At 39.2% G+C, this 22,124-nt stretch overlaps 1 protein-coding gene across 3 annotated transcripts in view; it reads left to right on the forward strand.

The window, feature by feature from the left end:
• The window catches only part of LOC105937131 (plexin-B2), a 239,638-nt gene extending 220,045 nt beyond the window's left edge, over window positions 1-19,593 (forward strand). For 2 of the 3 annotated variants that reach the window (XM_021324427.2, XM_021324428.2), the window contains 8 exons: window positions 2,071-2,164; window positions 3,956-4,107; window positions 4,211-4,371; window positions 12,687-12,834; window positions 14,724-14,788; window positions 14,936-15,011; window positions 15,982-16,056; window positions 18,039-19,593. In XM_021324427.2, the coding sequence (XP_021180102.2) occupies window positions 2,071-2,164; window positions 3,956-4,107; window positions 4,211-4,371; window positions 12,687-12,834; window positions 14,724-14,788; window positions 14,936-15,011; window positions 15,982-16,056; window positions 18,039-18,143 (876 nt within the window). In that variant the 3' untranslated portion in view covers window positions 18,144-19,593. The remainder of the gene's footprint in view (window positions 1-2,070; window positions 2,165-3,955; window positions 4,108-4,210; window positions 4,372-12,686; window positions 12,835-14,723; window positions 14,789-14,935; window positions 15,012-15,981; window positions 16,057-18,038) is intronic. The other variant, XM_012878283.3, reaches the window with a different exon arrangement.
• The last annotated feature ends 2,531 nt before the right edge of the window (window positions 19,594-22,124 follow it).

Consider the following 22,124-nt stretch of genomic DNA (forward strand, 5'->3'; position numbering starts at 1 on the left):
TCATGGGGAAATGGCCTACTTTTAATCTAGAAACTAGTTGTCTGGGTATAATACTGTTTTTATGCAACTAAAATCAAATATATCCCAGCGGTGCCTCCATTTATTTATGTAGCACCCCACTGCTCTGTCCGCTAGTAACTGGGACAAGAACTTAAACTCACTGGTGGGGTGGCTATTTGGGTTCGTTAAGTTCTGGTAGTTACCACGCAGGTTTACCAATTTTGAGTAATTCCTTACTGGTTCAATTACCCTACACTCCTTTTATGTAATATAAATAACTCCAGACAACCAGCTACCGGAACAGTTTCTTTTAATAGGAACTTTGGAAAAATAAAACCTTAGCTCCTCAACTCCCCAAAAGAATCAAAACTTAAACATAGAGCAAGGTCATTACTGTTTCCCTGAACAAAATAAAGCCGATAAGGCACTTTTTCTTTTCAATACCTTATGTTCCACTCACTTCCCCTTTGTGTTTTTAAAAAAAAAAAAAAAAAAAAACTTACTTTTTAACAGTTGTGTTACTTTAACCAGAATTCCGTTTTTTTTTTTTTTTTTTTACCAATAGAACTCCATACATTTATCCAACATTTACAGTTCTAAAACACAATATCACACATGGGCCCATACTCTCACACACACACTCTGTCCATTACCGGTTCAAGTTTTTCGTTGCAGGCCTGATGAAGCTAGGATGTGACGTAGCTCAGACAATCCTCTTCTCCCCGGTTAAACAACAAACCGAATCAAACCTGCTCGCTCAGCCGACGTCCTCCTCGTCAAGGATGCTTCGCGAGTCCAATTTTCTTTCAGAACTCCGCCACCGTATTCACAGGATTACTCCCCCGTCGCACTGAAATCCTGGCCGCCACGGTCCTCTCGCCACTTCAAATCAGCCGCAGTTCTCCGTCGATCAGCCGCAGTTTTCCTCCGAGGGTTTTTTTTTTCTCTGCTTAATACTTGAGCAGATATCCCATACACCGTGTGCAGGAATACTTGTTCACAACACGTCCGAAAAAATCCAGTTCCGTCTCCCACCTCAACTTCTGCAAACTTTATCAGCGATCTCCATTAACCTCTCTCTTCTTCTCTCTCCCGCGTCCTTCGTTCTTCTTCTCCCCATCATCCCCTTGTCCCGTTTTTTTTTTTCTCTGTTGAGTTCACTTGTCCCTCGTTAACCTAAGTTACTTTCATAGATAGGATACTCAATACAGTCTTTACACAAATTAGATTCTTAATCAAACAACAATACACTCATGTAAATACACAAGTTATCTACAGAAAAGTTTTAACTGTTTTTTCTTATCATTTCTCATGTTACTACAGTAACATCTTCCCTTATGTAGATAATCCCTTGGATTAAAAATATATAAAAACAATCAGACACATTGCTCACTTATCCCTTTTTTCTTTCTTGCATAACCAACCTTGTAAATATTTTGTAAATATTAAAGGCCTTAAGTGCACGGTTTTTAACCAGGGGCTACACCAGGCTGGAATCAAAATGGTTAAAATAAATCGTTGAAAGCCCCAAATCTGTGGCAGGTTCATGAAATCGCAGCTGGATGAAGTTTTCCTAAATTTTCAGAACAAATACTTCTGCTCATGACCGATCCCTCCAGCTTCCTCCAGCCAAGCGATGCTTCTGGACCATCGCCTCAGGAACCAGGAAACCATCTTTCTCTGTTTTCCTCCGACTCATCTCCCTGTTTATTGCACCGGAGGAGATTCATGATCCTGCTGGTCGCTCACGAAGCTTTTAATCAGCTTTTGTTTCTCCTCCCCCCCGTTTTCAGCTGAGACCTTTTACTTTTGCACCAAAACAACCGAAATCTGAAGAGCAGGAAAATGTCGAGCCACTCGAGACTCAAAACGCTGCAGCAAAACCAACAGAAACTAAATCACTCCCGCTGTCCAGACTCTCCTGACATTTAAGGAGAATAATTAATTCAGAGGCTGATTTTTTTATTTTTTTTTCTGTAATAACTGTGTAGCTTAGTTACAGAGATCCAGGGTTTTTAAACACTTTTCTCCCAGCTTGGACTGAAGATTTGTTTCTTTTGGGTCTTGCAGGTGCGGGACAACGCCACGTTGGTTCTGTCCAGAGTTTTGCACACGCAGTCGTTCCACCAGCACCAGGACAACCATGAAGAGAGTACGGCTTCAGGTTTTGCTTCTTTTAATTTAAAGTCTGGTGAATTTTACTGACGTGACTCTGCAACACTTCAAAAACAGAATTAAAAATAAGTAAAATTTTCTTTAAATGAGTGTATTTGTCCTTGATTTGAGCGGGTAAATAAGATGATTTGCCAATAGAATAAAAAATTTCCACTTAAAATAGGAACAATTCATCTCCATCATCTTATTTCAAGTGCAGGATGTCTAATTATCTTATTTTAGGGGCAAAAATACTCATTGCATTGGCAGATAATCTTATTTACTGGCTCAAATCAAGGACGAATAGACTAACTTTAAGAACATTTTACTTGTTTTTAGATCCGTTTTTGCAGTGAAAGTGGATGAAAGGAGAATCATTTGTTTATACTCGTCTAACGTTTCTGTTTGACCCTCTCCTTTCTGATGTTGCTCTGAAAATGGATGGAAAAAGTCACCAGAGATGACAAAAATCCATCAGTCCTGCCTGTGATATGTGTTTCGTTCACCACTAATCAACCATCAGCAAAGAAAACCCATTGTTTTCAGGGATCAAAGAAAATGAATTAAGCCAAATAATTATTGTTGCTGTTTATTCCCACATTAGGTTCTTCTGTTTGCTTTAAATCTACCTTTTAATTTGCATTAGAAAAACAAGATTTAAGCCTTTTTTTGGTGCCAAAATGTTAAATATGTATAAATCATACATCATTGGGCTGCAGGAGGAACTCCAGGTTGATTCTTTGTGAAAACATATAAATCCTAGAATATTAAAAATATATTTTTGGGGCTATAATGATGATATTTAGGTTGTTTAGTGATGTAATCAACATGTTTTAGCTTTTAAATAATAGTCTAATTGAACTGCAGGGGGCTACTTTTTTATCTAATGGTGGTGGGCCGCTAATGTTTCACAGATTTAGTCACTTTATTGGCATGTTAGCTTCACATGAAGCCACACTGCAAAAAGGGAACTAAAAGTAAGTGAAATTTCCTTGAAATCCGTGTCTTTTTCCTTGATTAGAGCAGGTAAATAAGACAATTTGCCAATGGAATGAGATATATGCACTTAAAATAGGAACGATTCATCTCCATCAACTTACTTCAAGTGCAGTATGTCTAATTATATTATTTTAGGGGTAAAAATACTCATTCCATTGGCAAATAATCTTATTATAATAGTAGAATAGTAGTAAATAGTAGAAGGTGGTAAAGGTGACAAGTGATTAAAAACAGAAAAAAAAAACAGAACTGTAGCTGTAATGGAGACACAAAGTGCTGAAAAACATTCATAAAGAAAGAATTTCACATGAAGCATCTGAGCTAACATGGCAGCAATGATTTAACAGTCACACTGCAAAAACGGAACTAAAAATAAGTAAAGTGATTTGAGCAGGTAAATAAGATGATCTGCCAATAGAATAAGATTTTTGCACTTAAAATAGGAACAATTCATCTCCATCTTATTTCAAGTGCAGTATGTCTAATTATATTATTTTAGGGGTAAAAATACTCATTCCATTGGCAAATAATCTTATTTAGCTCCTCAAATCAAGTAAAAATACACAAATTTCAAGAAGATTTTACTTACTTCTAGTTCCCTTTTTGCAGTGCACATTGTTTGACGTTTTCTGAGGACCGAAACAAACCAAGCTGCAGATAAACCATCAGTCTTGAATTATAACATCTATAAAGTTCCTTTTTTTTAGTCACTTTCACAGTTTGGTTTGAAGCTGTGAGGATGGTTTAGATAAAAGTGTGGTTACGGATCGCTCTGATGGCGTCTCTGTCATGCCGCCTGCAGAAAACGCGCTCCTGGAGGAGGACAACACCTTCCACCTGGTGAGGCCGACGGACGAGCTGGACGAGGTGAAGTCGAAGAGGGGCAGCCTGAAGGCCAAGGCCACGACCAAAGCCATCACAGAGATCTACCTGACCCGGCTGCTCTCTGTCAAGGTCCGCTCATCCAAACCGGTTCGCCTGATCCAAAGCCTCTGTTTACACGTTTTTTTAGACTTCACGTTGGGTTGTTTTTCTTTTTTTTTTGTTTTTTTTACAGGGCACTTTGCAGCAGTTTGTGGACGATTTCTTCCGCAGCGTCCTGTGCACGAGCTCCACCGTCCCTCCCGCCGTCAAATACTTCTTTGACTTCTTGGACGAACAGGCGGAGAGACACGACAACGTGGACGAGGAGACGCTGCACATCTGGAAGACCAACAGGTACACAGCAGCCCAGGCTCCATGCTCCCACACTGCAAAAACGGATCTAAAAATAAGTAAAATGTTCTTAAAATTTGTGTTTTTGTCCTAGATTTGAGCAGGTAAATAAGATTATCTGCCAATGGAATGAGTATTTTGACCCCTAAAATAAGATAATTAGATATCCTGCACTTGAAATAAGGTGATGGAGATGAATTGTTCCTATTTTAAGTGCAAAAATCTTATTCTATTGGCAGATAATCTTATTTACCTGCACAAATCATGGACAAATACACACATTTTAAGAACATTTTACTTGTTTTTAGTTCAGTTTTTGCAGTGCAGGCCTCATCTCCACTACTTACACTACAAAAACGGATCTAAAAACAAGTAAAATGTTCTTAAAGTTAGTCTATTCGTCCTTGATTTGAGCCAGTAAATAAGATTATCTGCCAATGGAATGAGTATTTTTTCCCCTAAAATAAGATAATTAGAGATCCTGCACTTGAAATAAGATGATCAAGATGAATTGTTCCAATTTTAAGTGGAAAAATCTTATTCTATTGGCAAATCATCTTATTTACCTGCTCAAATAAAGGACAAATACACTCATTTAAAGAAAATATTACTTATTTTTAGTTCTGTTTTTGCAGTGTAGAGCCAGGCTGTCAAACTAATTTCTATATTTGGCCACGTTGGCTTCATGAATTAATTAAAAGGGCCGGTTACACCTGTATAGATGATACTTTTGATTTCAGAATTTCACTTCATATAAAAATATTTAAAAAATGCACAGCAACATAAAAGTAGCACCCTTAGGCCCAATTTATACAGTTTATCTTCAAAATAAAATTGATATTGGGTTGAATTACACTTTAAACTCATCATTCTGCATAATTTTTACTCTTTTTGGACATTTCTGGGATGTTTTAATGTGTTGTGTTACTACAAAATTTAAAAAAAAAATAACATTCGCTACAGGAGGCACAGTTTTAGCCACTTTATACACTTTAGAAGGATATACACTGCAAAAAGAGAACTAAAAATAAGTAAAATTTTCTTGAAATTAATGTATTTGCCCTTGATTTGAGCAGGTAAATAAGATTATTTGCCAATGGAATGAGTATTTTTACCCCTAAAATAAGATAATTAGAAATACTGCACTTGAAATAAGGTAATGGAGATGAGTTGTTCCTATTTTAAGTGCAAAAATCTTATTCCATTGGCAAATAGTCCTATTTATCTGCTCAAATCAAGGAAATTTTTTTTATTTTTTGGTCTATTTTTGCAGTGTATGCCTCTACTTTATGACATGATATGCCTTTTTTGGCTCTTGAGGGCCGGAGAAATCACCTTGACGGGCCAGATTCGGCCCCCGGGCCTCGAGTTTGACACGTGTGATTTAGAGGAACAATTAATAAGTTTAAGTCGATCGCTGCTAGTTAAGCTCCCTAACTATACCTGATCCTGCAGCTAATGAACAGCTTCACTATTAGCTGCAAATTTATTATCACAAGTCCTTTAAAGCCTGATACAGGTGATTGTGAAGAAACTTCACATTTTTAAAAAAGGTCTTTTTGGTTGCTTTGAAAAAATAAAACGTCAAGCTTTCAACATTTCTTCGCATAGTAATTGATCCGTTAGACCACAAAATACATTTTTCTCATGTTTTCTGCCTTTTTGAATGGGGTGCGTAAGATATATTCATTTGTGTGTTGTAAATTGTATGTTTAATACAGAATTTGTTGAAGAGGTAGAGGTCTGAGAAAAAAATATATGCATTTGGAGCTAAAGGGTTACGATCTTTTCTTCCTGGGTGACGACACTGAGCCACATCCAGGCTGTCTAGGCAACTAAAAAGTAGAAATCAACCCAGGATTAAGTGTTTTTTCTGCATTATTCAAACACGTTCCATTTGCTTTGCTTCTTTTTGTTTCCTGACTGTAATAGCTATGTCAGACTCCCCCGTGCAGAAAGCATAATACTCCACTACCGCCCTAAGGTCAGCCGGCTTGATTTAACAAAAACATCATGGTGGGGTTCCCCGTGTGATTTATTAAAGCGCGTTTTTCCTGAGCGATCCCAGCAGACCGGCAGTCGATAGTTGATAAATACAGCCGTCATCGCCCTTATTTACTCATACGCTCATGGTCTCTGCAGGATTAGAGCCAATTACACGCTGGTCCTGGACCAGATCGTTTAATAGCTGTCCGAGTCCAGATGAGCGCCGTTAACCCCTGCAGTCCCAGACTGTGTGCGTCTCTGCAGAGAGGCGACATCTGGCATCTATGCAGCTGCAGCATTCCCCAGCTATCAGGATAAACAATAGATGGTTACAGCGTTCCTTTCACTGAGCTATATTATACACTGGAGTGCTAATCGCTGTCTGTTTGAACGAGTCGTTTTGAAGCCACCAGCCGCCATATTGGTCCTCCCTATTTCCCCCCCAGTAACTAAGGAATATGTGCGCTACAGCATCGAATAACGAGGATTTTCTCATGTTCAGGGGGGGCTTAAGACTTTTAAAATGTCAAATGCCATATACTTTTATGTAATGTTCTAAAACTATCAAGTAATGAGAAAGTCATGTGCTGAAATATTTTGCATTTTATTTATTTAAATATAAATATATAACATTTATAAATCTATAAATAACAATATACAAAAACATATATTTACATATATGTATACGTGTGTATATATATGTGTGTGTGTGTGTGTGTGTGTGTGTGTGTGTATGTATGTATATATATATATATATATACGATATGATATAATATATAGTATGATATATCTATACGAGACATACACACATTTACACAACCCACACATATATATATATATATATATGTGTGTGTATATATATATTTAATATGTGTGTGTGTATATATATATGTGTGTGTGTGTGTATATATATATATTTAATATGTGTGTGTGTATATATATATATATGTGTGTGTGTGTGTGTGTGTGTATATATATTACTATTATATATATAATATATATCTATAACATATATATCCATACACACATACACACACACACATATATACACATATATGTGTGTGTGTTGTGTGGTATTATATATATATACGTATATAATATATATTATATTATATATATAGTATATACTTAATATATAATAATACACTACCACAACACACATTACACCTATATGTGTGTGTTATGTCTATTATCATATATAATAGTATTATATTATGTGTGTGTGTATATATATATTTAATATCAATAACATGTAAAATATTTCTGCACCTAATTTCCTAGTAGTTGATAGTGTTAGTACATCCACTGACTGTAGAATTACCTGTGAAACGTTTTCACACAGCCAGAAAACTGCTTGTTGTTGCAACCAAATCCTATAGGATTCTGTGAGAGTAGGGAGTAGCAAGATGGCGGCCAGTGACTTCAGTTTTTCGGCAAAATCAGCACTCCAGTGTATTATATAGCTCAGTGCATCGCTCTCGCTTCAGAGCAGCAGGTTTTCCTGCTTTAAATGCCGATGTAGATCTTAGTGGACCTCCACGGGCCTCAGGAGACGTTCAGAGGTTCTTCTGCTTCACATTCAACACTTTATGCGCCCTTTGGCACGTTTCTGCTACCAGGTTCTGTAATCGCCAAATTAAATTAATGAACAAAAGCTAATATTTAAACTGAAACATATCAAGTGAAAACGGTCCGCGCTGATATGAACTGACACGGTCACAGCTTCTTTAACTAAAACCAACACGATGCAACATTTAAAAATCTTATTTTTCATTTTGCGCTCAGTTTCTTTGCTAATTAAAATAGATTTTTGTGAAAAAAACAACAAATGTAATAATTGCTTAGATCTAACAATTCACAGCAGGCGCCACCAGAGCTTCTCGGCTGAATACCTCCTGCACATGAAGGCAATCTTCATCAGTTGTCGGGGAAGTTTCCACTCTGTCACGCCGAGGATAATAAATCAGCTGTTATTACATTCATACAGACACCAATGGGTTTATTCTAATCACACGTTTACGTTTCACCTGCTTCTGTTTTAATACAGACACCGGCGTTGGATGGAGGAGCAGCAACAAAACTGCAGATCCAATTTTTTATTGTCATTTTGCAGCTGCTGCTGGTTTTACTGGAAAATGTCACAGTGACTATTTTTATGTGGAAATTAGTTAATTAGATCCGACTCGTTAAGCTAAGCTGTAATTGATCATTATTATTGAAACCAGGAGGGGGTTCTGACATTTAAGTTAAATGTGCGGCAGGATGAATTCCTCTTTTATTACTGCACCATAATCTCACGCTGAAAGTTTAGACAAAATCCAAAAGTTATTTTATTTGTGGTCCATATCTCTTCAAAATGGGAAAGACAGGAGAACTTCCCATTTGTCTGCAGGCAGGTGTGTGTTGGTCTTCTTAGGTCAGGAAAAGGCTAAAGGAATTGCACGTGAGCAAAGCCGGCCTGAGGTATAAGCAAAATGAGTCGTTTATTAAATACGAGGCTGCTAATGATTGGTTTCAGAAAAGCTAATGCTAAATATTTTCATTATTTATTCATTATAGTTTATTGTCAGCGGTTTAATCTTGTTTTGCTGCTGAGTTTTGAGAGCTAAAAATAAGTAAAATGTTCTTAAAATTTGTGTATTTTAATAGTCTAATTGAACTGCAGGGGACTACTTTTTTATCTAATGGTGTTGGGCAGCTAATTTTTCACAGATTTAGTCACTTTATTGGCATTTTAGCTTCACATAAAGCCACACTCCAAAAAGGGAACTAAAAGTGAAAGTTTCTTGAGATCCGTGTCTTTTTCCTTGATTTGAGCAAGTAAATAAGACAATTTGCCAATGGAATGAGATTTTTGCACTTAAAATAGGAACAATTCATCTCCATCATCTTATTTCAAGTGCAGGATGTCTAATTATCTTATTTTAGGGGTAGAAATACTCATCTCATTGGCAGATCATCTTATTTACCTGCTCAAATCTAGGACACAAACACAAATTTAAGAACATTTTACTTATTTTTAAATCCGTTTTTGCAGTGTGACCCAGGCTGGTTGGTGAATGGGTTTAAATTAAATTAGAATTGGCTTAAGGCGGGACCAAAGTTTACGTTGAGACAGGGAGGAGGATGTGAGTCCGCCGGTCTCTTTGAACAAACATTAGATGCTTTATGCCTCCCAGAAACACAACAACTCTGTCCTGCCGTCACCGACGTAATCAGCTTTTTGTGCTTTGGGTAGATTCCACTACAGCTACAAACACTTAGTAGGAGGTATTTTATTTTATTTCTCATTATAGACCCCTAAAACCAGACCTGTTGATGTGTAGTGCTTCACATACCATATCATATCATATCCGCTCTTCTTTTTTAAATTAGAGTCAAAATGACATTGATTATACATTAAATTTTAAGTTTTTTGTTCCTGTAAAATAGTGAAAAATATCTGTATAAAGCATTTTTGGGGCTTTTCCCTCCAAAACGGTTCAGTTGGTCGGACCTGAGCAGACAGGCGTCACCTCAGGTTGAAACTTCCTGATTTTCACCAGGATGCTCTGACCTGCAGCCGGAGAGCCAAACAGAAATAATTATCCGGCCCCACAGGTCCCTGCGTGCGTGTTTCGTATCTCGTCGGCTCAGCTGGGGTGTAATTACGTCCTCCACCACATGAAAGCATCATTTAATTGGCAGCCTGTTATCGGACGGTTAAATGACGGAGGGATGGCTGTCAAACTGACTCAGATCTGATCCCGTCACTCATCAGCTGGACATATCTGACTATATCTGAATTTCTAAACGGGTAGCAACAAAGCGCTCTGCCTTACACACAAACTAACCGTAACCTTCACCTGAATCTGGAGTCTGGAGAGCCGTCCATCGAATCATCAGTTCATCCTTCTGTCCAGTGTGAACATTTTTATTCATTAGTTAGAAACAAGCTTAAAGGACTGAGCCGTGTTGCTCTGGGAATGAATTAAGTTTAGATCTGTAGGAACCCTAAGAAGGTTTTTTTTTTTTTTTTTTATAAACCAAATAACTAAGGGGATATGAAATAGGCAAGGCAAGTTTATTTGTAAAGCACATTTCAGTACAAAGACAATGCAAAGCGCTTTACATGATTAAAATGTAGGAAAATAAAACAGAACAAAAGCAAGTAGGAATAAAATGTAGATAGAAAATAGAACATGAGAGAATAGAAACTAAAAGCAAACATTAAAAACAGTTGGACTACAAAGTTAAACTAATGATGTTTCAGTAAAACAGTTTAACTAGAACAGTCAAAGGTAATCCTAAACAAATGTTTTTAATCTTGATTTAAAGGAACTCAGGCTTTCAGCGCTTTTACAGTTTTCTGGGTTTGTTCCAGATCAGTGGATCATAGGAACTAAATGCTGCTTCTCCATGTCTGGTTCTGGTTCTGGTTCTGCAGAGCAGGCTGGAGCCAGAAGACCTGAGTGGTCTGGAGGGTTGATGCCCTGATAACAAGTCTGTGATGGATTTAGGTGCTAATTCAGGGATTTATAGACTAACAGAAGGATTTTAAAGTCTATTCTCTGAGATCCAGGGAGCCATGGAAGGACTTTAGAACCGGGTCCATGTTCTATACGTTCTTAGTCTCAGTGAGGACTTCAGAACCGGGTCCATGTTCTCTACGTTCTTAGTCTTAGTGAGGACTTCAGAACCGGGTCCATGTTCTCTACGTTCTTAGTCTTAGTGGAAGGACTTCAGAACCGGGTCCATGTTCTCTACGTTCTTAGTCTTAGTGAGGACTTCAGAACCGGGTCCGTGTTCTCTACGTTCTTAGTCTTAGTGAGGACTTCAGAACCGGGTCCATGTTCTCTACGTTCCTAGTCTTAGTGGAAGGACTTCAGAACCGGGTCCATGTTCTCTACGTTCTTAGTCTTAGTGAGGACTTCAGAACCGGGTCCATGTTCTCTACGTTCTTAGTCTTAGTGAGGACTTCAGAACCGGGTCCGTGTTCTCTACGTTCTTAGTCTTAGTGAGGACTTCAGAACCGGGTCCATGTTCTCTACGTTCTTAGTCTTAGTGAGGACTTCAGAACCGGGTCCGTGTTCTCTACGTTCTTAGTCTTAGTGAGGACTTCAGAACCGGGTCCGTGTTCTCTACGTTCTTAGTCTTAGTGAGGACTTCAGAACCGGGTCCGTGTTCTCTACGTTCTTAGTCTTAGTGAGGACTTCAGAACCGGGTCCGTGTTCTCTACGTTCTTAGTCTTAGTGAGGACTTCAGAACCGGGTCCATGTTCTCTACGTTCTTAGTCTTAGTGAGGACTTCAGAACCGGGTCCATGTTCTCTACGTTCTTAGTCTTAGTGGAAGGACTTCAGAACCGGGTCCATGTTCTCTACGTTCTTAGTCTTAGTGGAAGGACTTCAGAACCGGGTCCGTGTTCTCTACGTTCTTAGTCTTAGTGGAAGGACTTCAGAACCGGGTCCATGTTCTCTACGTTCTTAGTCTTAGTGGAAGGACTTCAGAACCGGGTCCATGTTCTCTACGTTCTTAGTCTTAGTGAGGACTTCAGAACCGGGTCCGTGTTCTCTACGTTCTTAGTCTTAGTGAGGACTTCAGAACCGGGTCCGTGTTCTCTACGTTCTTAGTCTTAGTGAGGACTTCAGAACCGGGTCCATGTTCTCTACGTTCTTAGTCTTAGTGAGGACTTCAGAACCGGGTCCGTGTTCTCTACGTTCTTAGTCTTAGTGAGGACTTCAGAACCGGGTCCGTGTTCTCTACGTTCTTAGTCTTAGTGAGGACTTCAGAACCGGGTCCGTGTTCTCTACGTTCTTAGTCTTAGTGAGGACTTCAGAACCGGGTCCGTGTTCTCTACGTTCTTAGTCTTAGAGAGGACTTCAGAACCGGGTCCATGTTCTCTACGTTCTTAGTCTTAGTGGAAGGACTTCAGAAACGGGTCCATGTTCTCTACGTTCTTAGTCTTAGTGAGGACATCAGAACCGGGTCCATGTTCTCTACGTTCTTAGTCTTAGTGAGAACGCGGGCAGCAGGTTCTGGATCAGCTGCAGGGTTCTGATCCACTTTTTAGGCAGACCTGTGAAAACACCGTTGCAGTGATCAGTTCTACTAAAGATAAACATGGATTAGTTTTTACAGATCCTGCTGAGACATCAGTCCTTTAATCCTGGAAATGTTCTCCAGGTTCTAGAAGGTCCACTTTGTAATTGTCTTTAGATGGAAAACTGCAAGAGGCTGCAAAAGACCAAATGTGTCTTTGAAAGGAGGCACACAAACAAATGTTTAGAGACTTCCGAAATGTAGATAAGTAGCATTACTTAATGCATTCTCCCTGTTCTTTCTGCGCCTGCAGCCTGCCTATGCGGTTTTGGGTGAACATCCTGAGAAACCCGCACTTTATCCTGGACGTCCACCTGACGGAGGTGGTGGACGCGTCGCTGCACGTCATCGGCCAGACCTTCATGGACGCCTGCACCAAGACGGAGCACAAACTCAGCAGAGTCAGTTCACACCAGCGGCCAAAAGGTTTCAGCTCCAACGAGGCGTTTCCACAAGAGCCAAAAAAAAAAACACAGCATGGAGTTAACGATGAACACTTCTGCTCAGATTCATAAATAACTGCTCTGTGGAAATCTTCTCCTTAGAGCTAAACTGTTGCCTTTTTTATCTCTGATAGATTCCTCTAAGACTGGGGTGTCAAACTCCTTTCTATCTAGGGCCACTTTGACGTCATGAAGTCATTAAAAGGTCCGGTTGCACGTGTATAGACGATACTTTTCATTTCATAATTTCATTCCAGTTCACATAGAAGTATAAAAAATGCACAGTAACATAGAAATAGCAACCTTAGGCCCAGTTTATACAGTTTATCTGCAAGAAAAGTTGATAATGGGGTGAGTTACACTTACAGGAGGAACAGTTTTAGCCACTTTATACACTTTAAAAGGATATATACCTCTACTCAGGGTGCTTGCGCAAGTCTTGAAAGTCTTAATAAGTATGGAATTTTGAAACACTGTTTTCCAGACCTTGAAAAGTCTTGAATTTTGTGTGAAAGTCTTAATAAAGTATGGGGAAAAAATGTATGGTAGAATTTTACAGTATGCTCAAAGGCATTGTGAAATGAGAAATAGGAAGGTAGGCTATAAAACTATAATTTTACTAACTGGTCACGTACTGTATTAGCCTAATGGAATCAAACACTTGTTTGATGTGAAATTCATGTACTTGTGATTTTCATGTTTTGAAACGTTTTCATCAGTAAAAGCATAATTTACTGTGAATAATGCATTTGTTCATTGAATACTAGCCTATAAAAATTAACATTTCTAATAAACAGTTTGTACAATCTCAACCAATGAAGTAGGCAGTAGGCACACAAGTATACAAGTACATAAAGTTAAGGTCTTGGGGGAAAAAAATATCAGTTTTAAAAAAGTCTGGAAAAAGTCTGGAATTTTAATTTGGAAAAAGAGCAAGCACCCTGTCTACTTTATGACATGATATGCCTTTTTTTATTGGCTCTTAAGGGCCGGATAATTTACCTTGACGGGCCGGATTCAGCCCGCGGGCCTTGAGTTTGACACCTGTGCTCTAAGAAATGTAAACAAACTGTGTCTTTGTGATGGGTTGCAGGTTAAAAACATGCGTAAACATCCAATTTACCGACAAATTTAGTTGTTTCCTGTCGACACAACACTGGTTTATACTCTGAGTTGAGAAGCTCTTTAAAGCTTGAAAGATTCACGAGTCACAGTTCAGTATCTTAACAGATCAAAAAATAGTCTCACAGTCGTAGTGGAGTGAAAGTGAGTGGAAAAGCAACGAAAATCCAAAGACAGCCCCTCGGTAAACATGTCATGTTTGGAATAATAGAAGTTTTTTTTATTCTTCAACCTTGAATCGATGTAGTGTGCGAATTTGAAGACATAAGGAGGCCAATTATTCACCCCTGAGGGACGCCAGAGGGAGTGGATTAATTTAAGTTTTTTTTTGTACTTCAAATTAAATTAAAACATTGACATTCTAAAAACGCTTCACCTTTATTTTTTTTTAGCGTCCCTAAATTAGCGTAGCACACTTACATACTTAGACAAAGATCAAATAAACGCAAACGGAAGCATAAAATGGAATAAAATGTGGCCTTTTGCTTGATTACTGAACAAAGGCGTCTAACTTTAGATGAAAAGTGTTGTTCAGATGCTCCACCGTAGAAACATGCAGGTGTTTTTATTTTTTTATTTTTTTTTTAACTGCAGCAGACAATAAGCCCTGACCTGTGAGAACATGGCAGACCTCTGATAGTTTATCCTCCTCCATAAATTTCCTCTCATAAATCATAAGAAGCGGTTTCATGTCTTTCTTTCCTTCTCCCGCTCTCTGTCTGCAGGAGTCTCCCAGCAACAAGCTGCTCTATGCAAAAGAGATTTCCACGTATAAGAAGATGGTGGACGAGTGAGTTTACAGAACCGTGTGTTCAGCCACACGTTGGGAAAATTAGGATTTTATTTTTATTTGTTTTCTGCCTCCGTCTCAGCTGCTGTTTGACTCGTTTCGCTGGTGTTTGCCTGACAGAGACGTGGTGTGTTTTGTTTCCCACAGTTACTACAGAGGCATCAGACAGATGGTTCCAGTCAGCGACCAGGACATGAACACGCACCTCGCTGAGGTCTCCCGGGTAGGAACCGCTCTCTGCGTCCGTCTGTCTGTAAACAGGATCAGCCGTTAAACACGTCGTTGTCTTCAACGCGCAGCGACACGTGGATCCTCTGCTTCAGTTCTTGTTTGCTTAAGACCTTAAGATCAGGGAGATTGGATGGAGAGCATCAGTTATCGTCGATTTTCAAGTCCTGACACAGATTCTCAGTTAGATTTCTGGCCGGGCTTTGACTAGGCCATTCTAAACCCTGAATGTGCTTTTATCTGATCCCATAATATCTCTGGCTGTTCAGGCTGGTTCTCCTGCTGGAAGGGGAACCTCCAGCCCAGTCTCAGGTCTCCTGCAGCCTCTAACAGGGTTTCAGTCGTGGATTTAGCTCCATCAATCTTTCTTCACACCAACTCTGACCTGCTTCCCTGTCCCACAGAGCAGCTCTGGCTACACTAAATGGGACCAATTCACTCCCAGACGAACTCTTTTTACTAATTAGGTTATTTCTCAATACAATTGGGTTCACTGGATTTTATTTAGGTGCATCAGAAGAAAGGGTGGTACATACCTACACACATATATATACATATATATTTATATTTATTTATTTTCCCCAAGTATATCTGAATGTCATACTTTTGTCTGGAAGTAAGGGGTGTGAATACTTTTCTAAGAACTACGATCATGTGTGGAGTAGGATGGCCACAGTTCAGGGTGTAGGAAGAAGAGCCGCTCAACCGCTTCATATCTGCAGTAAGCGCGCCCTCTGCTGGTAAAATTTAGTTTAACAACTCTTACAATCATGTTGCAGCAGCAGAAACTCGCTGAAAAATGTAGTAAAATCCAACATTTCACCTGCAAATGTTTATTAATGAAATGCATGAAGTAATTTCCTGTCGTAGTGCAGTGTGGTATCTTTGATTTACAGCATTTTATTAAATGTTTTTGTTTTTCCTGCTTAATAATTGTGCTTTTGGTCTCTGTGGTCTCCCCGTAGCAACACACAGACAAGCTGAACACCCAGGTGGCCTTACATCAGCTCTACCAGTACGCCAGCAAGTACTTCGATCTGGTGAGAAAAACTCTTTCATCAACAACAAAAAATTAAACTCTACAGATTAAAATGTCTTTGCACATCGATGCTTTAGCATCATCAGTCTCCAATAAGACATTATTGGAGACTGATGAACATTAAAATAAGGCTTGTGGATGCCTGGAGTCGGTTGTCTGACTTATATCGTTAAACTGTGGGTTAGCTGTAGTTTGTGGCCTCTAGGGGGCAGCACAGGCCCGTTTTTACTCCTAATTGTTGTTGCAAATAGTTAAGAATGGTTATGACTATCAGTTTTATGTTTAATTATCTTAACCAGGGGTTAATTAAAACAAATTCTTGTCCGCTTTAAGTGTTTTATTGTGTTATATTTTCACCAGACTTTGTGAATCAGTCAGATTTAAAACTTGCTCTGATATATGGAAAATCGTTACATACACAAGTGCACTCACAGATTAACTTCTATACAGAAAACCTCTATTATTATCTTCAGATGTCACTTTATAAGTTTGTATTAAATAATCCTGTATATTCTTCATTCATGTATCAACGCATTGGTTGTTTGTACCTGTTATACTTAATCGGCTGGTTCTGCTGTTCTTTTTATATCTCTCTTTGCAGGTGTAGAAGCAGAGTCTGGGGATGTTATATTGCTCTCTCCTTTTCCTCTCCTCTATTTTTTCACCTTTTCTCCCTTTTATCATGTTGTCTCATCTTTTTCTCTTCCTTTTTTTCCTCTTTCTCTGTACATTTAAAATGAAATAGTCCCAGAATAAAATCTAATAAATCTTTTTTGCATACATAAATCAACTTGCTCCTATGAAAACATTCCAAATATAAAATTTATATGGATATAAACATAATATAGGATCGTCTCAGTAATTTATAAATTCAATTAAAAGGTTCAATTATTTCATTAATGCAGATTAACAAGTGAAGCTTCTAAATTATATTGCTTCATTACACAGAGTGAAATATTTCAAGTAATTTAACCTGAATTGTGTCGAGAAACTGTCTAATTATAGGATTAATTTCTCCATTTTTCTAACTCAGAACGCAGCCTATTTAGATTTGGTTCTGCCATCCTGGACCCATCTGACCTATAGATAGACTGAATGTTCTGGTTCTGGAGTTTTCTCTGGGATAAAAGAAACCGAACCACCAGACAAAGTTACACTTTAGCAAACTTAACTTATTTGGACCAAAGTAAACTAACAGTATGTCTGAAACCCCCCTTTATTCTATTAATAATGGCTTACAGTCAATAAGAACCTGAAGTTTAATTTTTAGCAAGTTAGTCTTCCTAACTTTGTTTTTCCTTCCGCTAAACTTTTCATTCATAAGATTAAGTGAACAGACAACTTCTCTGGTGGTTTCAGTATCAAATATCCTTTTTATAACCTCATTTTGTTTGATTCTGGCTGATAGTGAAATTATTCTAACAGAAAAAAACAACTTCAAATATTTATATTTATCATCCAAATCTCTGTTTAACAAAATCTAATTTTTCATGCAAATATACAAATAAGATAAGATAATCTTTATTGATCTCACAATGGAGAAATTCACTCGTCACATCGGCTCATACAAGAAGGTGCAGAGTAGGGAAGGTGCATTCAGTTATATACAGTGAATCTTCTCATATATATATATATATATATATATATATATATATATATATATATATATATATATATACGCCTACACACATACATACATGTGTACTGACTTATGTTCAGGTGTTGATAGCAGCAGAAGTCACTACATCAGGATTATTGCACGGGTTGTAGTACAGTGTATTAAATAGATTATTCCACATTAATTATTGCAGTTATGGTCACAGTTACAGTGCAGCATTAATATTTAGGATTTAAAAAGAAAGTTTCCTGCGAATAAGATCCTAAATTACAAAGCAGTGCTTTAATTCTTTTGTTTCACACAGAATGATTGTTTTGTCCAAACTTGGATGGGAAATGTTTAAAAGATGTTCTTCTGCTCCTCAGATCATCCAGTCGCTGGACGAGGACCCGGCCGCCCAGAACAGGCAGCTCACGCTCCGCCTCCAACAGGTCGCTGCCGCCCTGGAGAACAAAGTCACGGACCTCTGACATCACAGAGGGGGCGGGGCTTATCCATCTTCCAGCGAGCTGAGGACACGGACTCATCCAGATGTCTAAAGAGTAGTTAGTGGAGCCAGAAGACCGGCTGAGTGGAGCTTCTGATATGAAACTCTGATATTTTTTTCCTCTGGAAGACGAATTTCCACTCAGCATCCCAAAAAAAAAACAGAGAAAATTAAGGATTGCAATCAGTCAACAATTATTTTCTGAAATTCAGCGACAGTTTAAAGTAATTGGATGTTTTTGTTCTCGGAGCCCTTTTAACGGTAAGTTTGGACGTTCTGCTGCTCCAGGATGCTTCTCCGACCACTTTGCTGAAATCTACCAACTGTGGAGAGACATTTTATTTGTGAGGTCAACATAATCCGCCTTAATCCTGAAGAGCGAAACCAGATAATCTGACCTGAGATCAGCAGCACGGGTGGAACGAGGGATCGGCACCAGAAGCATCATCTGATTCCTGCAGCTCTCCACGTCCAGCCGGCTGCGCTCTGCGCCTCCACTCTGACTCTGTTGTGTTATTTTCATGTTCACGCTTCCTTGTTTGCATCATGAGTCGCATCCACCGTCGGTTTTACGATATAACCACTTCCTGATCATGTGACAGGGTCTGGATCACGGTACCGTTTCCTTTCCTCGAGTTCAACAAGTTTCACCAGACTTGGTTTTAACGACGCTCCCAAACTCAGATAATCTGATCACTGTAGAAGATTTTAATTAGCCTTGGAAAAAAAAACAGCGATGGTTTAAGTCAGATAAATTACCCACGGCTGACATTTTGTGAAAATATCCTGATTAAAACAGATTTATTGGGGTTTAGTGTATAGTTGGTGCCAAAAATGGTAAAACGGTACAAATGGATGGGGGTAAAAACAGCTAAATAAGATCTTCCCACATACGATGGTTAAATTTATGAGAAAAACTGTGGAATGTTGAATTAGATCCACATTTTTTAAAAATATGTTAGTCAGATCCAAATGAACAAAAAGTATTTAAAGAAGGAAATATTTCAGTTGGACTGGCGATTTCCCACCACAGGTGGCGCTGTTGGCTCCCAGAAAGGATAATTATTGAGTCTATTGGAGTTAAATTTAACCAACCATAAAGTACGGTACTGATCCGAAATGAATTTTATATGCATCTTGAATTTAAAGCAGATTTAAGAAACCTTTCAACTTTTGTAAGCCTAGAGCACCAAACAGTCGGGTTTCTTTGTTTTGATAAGTAATCATTGTCTTATTTAATTAATCAGAATCATTTTTCGCCTCATTTTTTGGCTCCACGTAGATCATTTTATATATTTTGTGCTAAAAGTCACAGCAGCTCACTGAGTCAAATACTCTGAGCTGGTTTTTGAACAAAGCTGGTATATTTTTTACTATTTTTCAGAAAATTCATTAAACACAGACATTAAACGGAAGTTGCACCCACCCAAAATTAAACAGCCGCTCTGATTGGGCAGCAGCAGTGGTCTGACCAGGCTCCGCCCACTAGTTTGTGCTGTTCTATTGAATCGTATTGAACATGAAATCTGCTTTCATTTGGACACAAGTTGAGGAAACTTGGGTCGTTTGGGTCAGACACGGTTGGATTATTTGTCTTGTTTATGTTGTTAATCTGTTCTATTTACCTGCTGATCAGACGACCTGCTCCACACAGTCCATCTAAAATGAAAAATGTAATTTTGCTCTTATGCCACAAACGTTTATGGAGCCAGAAAACAAAGAATTAGGTGAAGAACCGTAAATCATGGCGCCGTTCCTCAGAAACTCGGTCGCAGAAGCCACTTTGGTGCCAAACGCTCGTGTTTTGCTCTAAGCTGAATGTTTGTGTTGCTGGACGTCAGTGCGTCTAAAAACTTTTTGTGGTACTTTGTATGAGAACGTATAAAAAAATGTGAAACTTTGGTGGCCGTGAAGCTCGAAACGTCCGACAAACGACTTGTTGCTTTCGTTCTTTCGTGTTAGAAACTCCGCCTTCGTCGATTTTAAAGATTAAACACGGGAACAACGCCTGCTTCTCTCTGCCTTCTCTCTGCCACCAGCGAGTGCCTTAAAAGAATTTGAGCGAAAGTCTATTTGAAAGGACCAAACCAACGAGAACCGGATCTCGTCGTCAAACCATCTGAGTCGGATCCACCGACCCGTCCGTGTCAGAACGGGTCAGCCGTTTCCTTCGCTGAAGTCGAGAACTAAAGCAACTGTGTTGTCAGAAGGTGGCGCTAAAAGGCTGCAGTGCAGGGCTAGAATGAACAGCAGGGGGCGACAAACGCCAACAAAACGCCGAGTTAACGCAGAAACTAAACGTTTTATTTTATGTTAGGCGTTTAGAAGGACCTCATTGAGGCTGAAGGTTGTGATTTAAGGCCGGAGGGAGGTGAAAGCTGCGTTTCTATGGTTGGTCCACCAGAACTTTTCTAGTAGAAGAAACAAAGTTGCTAAAAACCCGTTTCTAAGCGGACTAAAGGATATTTTCAAAACCAACTAAAACGCGACCCAACTCTGATTTTTTTTTTTTAAGCAATTTGACGCAGTTTCCCGGATTCTGATCTCATAATGCGTGAAAAAAAAACTTGTTGTACCGCCTAAAGTTTCTTTTTCAGTCGACCCGGCCCGTCAGAGATCAGGACCTTCTGACAGCACGAAGCAGGCCGTTAAAAGGAAACAAGCCCGCGAGGTTCTGTTAGGTACAAACTATGAATCTGTCCCTTTTTAAAGTCTGTTTCACAGTTTGGCCACGCGGTGAAACGGCTCATGACCCGATTACGTCCAGCACTAGGTCGGGTCAGGCAGGTACAGAAGCTCACAGGTGAACACTGCTGCCACATGTTGCTGGAAAACCCAACACCATGTGGATGTTTGACTGTAAAATGTGTCTTGGTTGTTAAATGAGGTACAGGAGCTGAGGGTCTTTGTATTTCTGTGATGTTGTTTCAATATCTTAAAGAACTTTGTTAAAAGGTACACACGAACAAGTCCGAATGTTCCTATAGAAACCTCCCTGTGGTACGTCCCCAAGCCCGGTCCGGTTGGTTTTTATACGGCTGTAAAGGACTTTAAACCCGCCGTTGGTCACGGTCGTGAAGCGACGGCAGGAGACGAATGGTTTGGATGGACCAAGCTTTAGACTTTCAAATGGACTACCAGTTAGCAGAACGGGTCTGAACCGGACTGAAGCTCAAGTCTGTGATTCTTCTGCTGAAGTGGGAAATAATCCAGATCTAAGAAGTCCAAATATCCAATAAAATACATTTATACAAATGGAAGAAAGGCCTCTGGTGTTATTTTCCCTCTGTGTGACAGTTCATAACGGAGACAAGAAATAAACCCAGAGCTGTGTATTTATTTAGAAGTTTAATTTGTCTCTGATGTTTGAACCTGGACTCACGGTTTCCCAGATCCAAAGTAACCAAGTTACAAAGTCTTATTTTCCTGCCTTTTATGCTTTTAACACCTAAAGAGACGAGTCTATAGCAGATGAAGAACAGCTTGATATGCAACTGATTACTTTCAACACATTTTCTCCACCTCGTGCCGGCGGCCATCTTGGATTTCCAGGTCTGGGTATGGGAGGAACCTCAAACTCTTGAGTTAAAATCTTGTTGATTTTTCCAACCTGGAGCTAAGAGATTTTGACTATAACACCAGAGGAAAAATGGCCCCTCTAGTGTTTAATGCTGCTTCTGTGTAACCTGACAACAGCCAGCTGTATGTCTCGCTCCGCCTAGCTCCACTCACATACATCTGGGACCTCTCCATAGGAATTGCCTTTACTGAAGGCTGGGCCTTATCAAAACTCCTTGCATATGATTGGATAAGCCACTTGTCTGTCATCTTTATCGACGTGCTATTTCAACCACTCACACCGAAGCTAACCCGTGACGCTGATGAGACCGACGCAGGAAAAAAAAATAATTTTTGTTTTTAATGTGTTTGCGGCTCTAGTGCAGTGTTTCCCGCAGCGCTATCT

The sequence above is a fragment of the Fundulus heteroclitus genome, chromosome 17 (assembly GCF_011125445.2).
Source record: "Fundulus heteroclitus isolate FHET01 chromosome 17, MU-UCD_Fhet_4.1, whole genome shotgun sequence".
Classification (NCBI taxonomy): domain Eukaryota; kingdom Metazoa; phylum Chordata; class Actinopteri; order Cyprinodontiformes; family Fundulidae; genus Fundulus; species Fundulus heteroclitus.